The sequence below is a fragment of the Neomonachus schauinslandi genome, chromosome 12 (assembly GCF_002201575.2).
Source record: "Neomonachus schauinslandi chromosome 12, ASM220157v2, whole genome shotgun sequence".
Lineage (NCBI taxonomy): Eukaryota > Metazoa > Chordata > Mammalia > Carnivora > Phocidae > Neomonachus > Neomonachus schauinslandi.
In genome coordinates this window covers 56,722,210-56,726,697 of record NC_058414.1, presented here as the reverse complement: position 1 = coordinate 56,726,697, position 4,488 = coordinate 56,722,210, and the positions used below count along the sequence as shown (strand labels likewise).

At 54.4% G+C, this 4,488-nt stretch overlaps 1 protein-coding gene across 3 annotated transcripts in view; it reads right to left on the bottom strand.

Moving 5' to 3' along the window:
- NFE2L3 (NFE2 like bZIP transcription factor 3) overlaps window positions 1–2,294 on the bottom strand; it is a 31,486-nt gene extending 29,192 nt beyond the window's left edge. For all 3 annotated transcript variants that reach the window (XM_044920249.1, XM_021689801.2, XM_044920248.1), the window contains exon 1: window positions 1,474–2,294. In XM_044920249.1, the coding sequence (XP_044776184.1) occupies window positions 1,474–2,046 (573 nt within the window). In that variant the 5' untranslated portion in view covers window positions 2,047–2,294. The remainder of the gene's footprint in view (window positions 1–1,473) is intronic.
- Between the last annotated feature and the right edge of the window lie 2,194 nt (window positions 2,295–4,488).

Here is a 4,488-nt window from a genome sequence, read left to right as displayed (position 1 = left end):
GGTTCCAGGATCTGAAAAGGTTGTAGCGCAGCACGCACCACTCCTTAGGAAGCAGAGGACTCAGGTGAAGATGGGGACTGGCTGAGTGAGGGAGAAGAACCTTCCACTTTTTGTTTTGGACAGAAGCCCACCGAGACTCTCGGTGACCCCCACCCCATTAGTTCCGGCCTCAGGAAGAGGAAGGGATCCGATCTGCATAACAGTGAATCACAGGCACTTTGGCACAATGACCCCTCTGGGAGAGGGTGGAGAAGCTCGTCTGGCAACTGCCTACACAAACAGGGCAATTCTGAAGAGCAGCAAACAAACCTGTCTAGCCCCAGTTCCCATTTTGCATAAGATTGCACCCCACAAAAACATCCAAGGAACACCTGTTGATCGATACCGACTGCTAATACTACGGTTTGGGCCAAGAGATATTAAAAAGGTCCCTTTGAAGGAACTCTGGGTAAGGCAATTTTGTAAAAATGGGTAATAAGTGTCTTTAGACTCCAAGAGCCAGCGGGAGCACCACACAGATACTCTATCAGTCAATCTTAGTGAACTTTGCTTCAAAAGGATGTTAAACCGAAGGATCTGAAACCATAAACCAGAGGGCACTTGTTAAGTCACTAGGTGACTGTCAGGGTACCTGCTTTCTTTATGCTCATAAGAAGTTACACATGGGGCGCCTGGAGTTAACACAGTCGGTTAAATGCCTGACTTCGGCTCAGGTCATGGTCTTGGGGTCCTGGGATCCGGCTGGGTGGGGCTCCCTGCTCAGCGGGGCCTCTGCTTGTCTCTCTCCCTCTCCCCCTCCTTCCCGCTCCTGCTTTCTCTCTCTCTCTCAAATAAATAAAATCTTAAAAAACAAACAAAAAAAGTTACACGTGTTCCAGAGAGAGGAGGGTCATTAGGCGCCAGGGCTGGTTAGGTCACAGCGGGACCGTCTGCCAACTGGCCTGGAACTGAACACTGGCCACGGCTCCTTAATCCAGGGTAAGTAGCAGAAACGAACTGCAACTGGGTTAAAATCTGGCAGGGGCCATCACGTTAGACCGGGGAGCACGGGTTAAGAGAAACGCGTCCTTCCTGTGGCCAAGGCCTCTTTTGGATCCTCTGGTTCCAGAAAAAGACATCTCCATGTACACGAGGTACAGAACGAAGACCGTAGGCGAGAAAACTACCAGCATCCCTTCTCCCCTCAGCAGCCCCGAACTCAGACCGCCATCAAACACAGTAAAGGTATCCTCTACAACCGAACGGATGATCTCTCCTATTTCTTTCTCAAACACCTAAAAGCATAGCGACCGCACTAACAGCTTCCGTTTAGATTCACAAAAAGGGGAGGCAAGCGTGGTCCCGAAACTGCAACCACCAGGGGCCGAGGGTGGAAGCAGAGCGGGTGTGCTCCGTCCCTGGGTCCGTCCCAAGCCTGCAGGGCTCCTGGCCAGCTCCCCCAGCACAGCGCTCGCATCCCCGCGCTCCTCTTACCTGGTTCGCGCGGCCGCCGGCGTCCAGCACCTGAGCCGTCGGTTCTGCCGGTGCCTTCTCCTCTTCCCCGGCGGCCAAGGGGCTACTTGCAGCCGCTCGGGAGTCCCCGCCATCCCCCGGCGCAGCCTGGCTGCTGTCGTGTACACTGGCGCCGACTCCTCCGGCGGAGGCGGCGGCGGCGCCGAGCAGCCCGTGGGCCCCGTCGGCTTCCCCGGCCGCTACGCTGTGCACGAGCCACGCATCCACTCGGGTGCGGGGAATGAAGGGGGCCCCCAGCGCGCGAACCTCCCGAAGCAGCCGGCCCTCGGGCTCCGCCTCGGGGTCCGGCTCGCGGCCTTTGGGGTGCAGCCGGTCCGCGCGCCCCCACCCTCCCGAGGCCGGGAAGGGGCTGAGCGCGTAGGCGGAGCTCGTCGGGCCGCCAGCGAGCAGCGGCTCATCCCAGAGCAGGGTGGACGGCGGGAGCAGCAGGTAGAGGTCCAGGTCCACGTCCAGGCGGAGCCCCGCCAAGCTCAGCAGGATGGTGAGGTGCAGGAGGCCGCCGCCGTCCGACCACCAAGGCTTCAGGTACTTCATCCCGCGCCGCGCGCCCGGGACGCCCCTGCCTGCGCCCGCGGGTCCCTGCCCTCCTGCCGCCGCTTTGGCACGTGCAGGCCCCGCGCGCCGCGGGCACCTGCCCGGAAGAGACAGAGAAGCGAAACAATGGACCCGGGCGCGCAGCGGCCGTCGCGGGCTCTCGGGGCCGGACACAAAGGCGCTCCCACGGCAGCCGGCACGGCGCCTGCGGGGTTCAGGAGAGGCGGAAGACGAGCCACCTGCAAGGAGAGTCAGCCCGCCTGGCCACCCCGCAGCCTAGCGCCTGACCAGGCCCCGCCCCCCAGCTAGGCCCCGCCCCGAGCCGCGGGCGCCGCCGCCGGGGACACGCCCACAGCCGCCCCGGGCTCGCGGCCGTGGGAGGAGCCCGCAGGGGGCGGGGCTCCCCGGCTCAAAAGCTCTTTATTCGGGGGAAACGCAAAGCTTTCTGGGAACAGGGGGTTGTTCTGGGCCCAAGGTGGTCCCGATTCAGTGCTCGTGGGCCGGGCGACTGTAGCTGAATGTGCGGGGTGGGGTCAGGAGTAAAGGTGGTTGGGAAGGGACAGGATGTGTAGACTGGGGGAAAAGTAGAGGCACTGGGCAGCATGCAAAGGGCTACCACCAAGTGAGAACACTGGCTGGCACAGTGAGTTCGGGAGTCCGACCCTTGATTTCATATCCCAGCCCCACGATCAGCCAGTCGTATGACCTTGAGTAAGTTACTTAACTTCTCTGTACCTCAGTTCTCTTATCTGTAAAATGGGGATAATAGTGCCTGTCCAATAGGGATGTGGTTATGTCAGATGAAATATTCTATGTAAAGCCCAGAGTTTGACATATAGATTCCACAGCTGCCGTTGAGATCAAACAACACTCCACCTAAACCCTTGTTCCTCCTCACACACACCCCACACCTCAGCCCTCCAGGTCCTGTGCTCCAACATCACAACCCCTCACTGTTCCCTGGACACTCCCTGCACACTGCCAGGCCTTCCCTTCTGGTCTCCTTTGCTTGTTAAGTAAGCGTTAAGAGCAGCAGCTCTAGAATTACCCTGTTTGAGTTCAGATCCTCCTCCACTCCACCTACTACTACCCTGGACCTTGGACAAATTACTCTGTCTGTGCCTCAGTTTCCTCACTGTAAAGTGGGACTGATAATAGCACATCCCCAGCAGACCTGTTGTGAACCCCAAATGAGATGCATCTAAACCACCAACCACAGCACTTGGTATAGGAAGTGTTTTTTGAATGTTACCCATTATTTATGTTACCATCCTCCAAGGCTTAACCCCAAAGATATATCCTCTGAGTTTTCACCATTTGGAATTAATCTCTTCCCCGATCTGTTCTCCCACAGTGCTTTCTCCATATGCCAACATTACAACACTTGGGACATTCCACTTTGTTTTGTAGTTGAGGATTGGTTTCATTTGCCCATTGTAAATTCTTGAGGGGGGGCGGAAACCTGTTTTGCTCACTTCTGTGCCTACGTGGTACTCAGTACTGGGCCTTGCAAATGTAGCTTTTACTATAACCCTCACTCCCTTCCTCAGATCGGGGAGGGAGGAGGAGGAGATGACCAACTGAGGGTTAGCAGTTGTGTAAGGAGTTGAGCAAGAAAGACTTGTTTTTAAAGGTCCCTTTCTCTACCTGGTTCTCTCTTCTGGGCCTAGTGTGAAAAGTTCACATGAGATTTCATTTTTCCCACTGAGAGCCAGGGGGGTAGAAGCTGGCTTCTTAAAGTTGCTTCTGCTTTAAGCCCTGAAGGATGGGTTAGGGGGGTGACAAAGAGGCTAGAAGAGAGATGCTCGCCAGATTAGTGAGGTTTGGGACCAAAGCCTTGTTCACAGCACTTAGTCCCTGGACAGGGGATTCAGGTTCTGGGTTCAGTTCATGTCCACTGAACTCAGGTTTTTACCAAGCGCCTACTAAATTGCCTGATGCTGAGAGATTAGATAGAGATGTTTGACATACTCAGAAACAAGAGAAAGAATGTACTCACATGCCAAAATATTGAGATGTACATTACCCTAAAGGGAGTGTTATAAACCAAGTGAGAACAGAGATGGTGCTTCCTTCAAGGTCATATCTTCCAGAATCTTGCACACAGAGTTGGTGCTCAAAATATATTTTTTTCAGTTGAATTGAGGAATTTAGACTTGAGAAGTGTTTTGAGGGATCTGAATAATAGACTAGCATCAGGAAGGACATTCAAACTTCCTTTGTAACATTAATTGAGAAGGGGGTTGACCCCTCATCTTTAAAAATGTGCTTAGACAATCATATTTGTCAGACTGCTTCATTCAAAAGTGTCTTAATTCTTGCTTACAGATTGGTGAACAGGAGAGCACATAAAGGACTCTGCAGTAAAATCTTAAACAGGAGACTCAGAATCAATCCCATACACTCTTGACTTTAATCACAAGAGATCCCAATTTTAGGTTT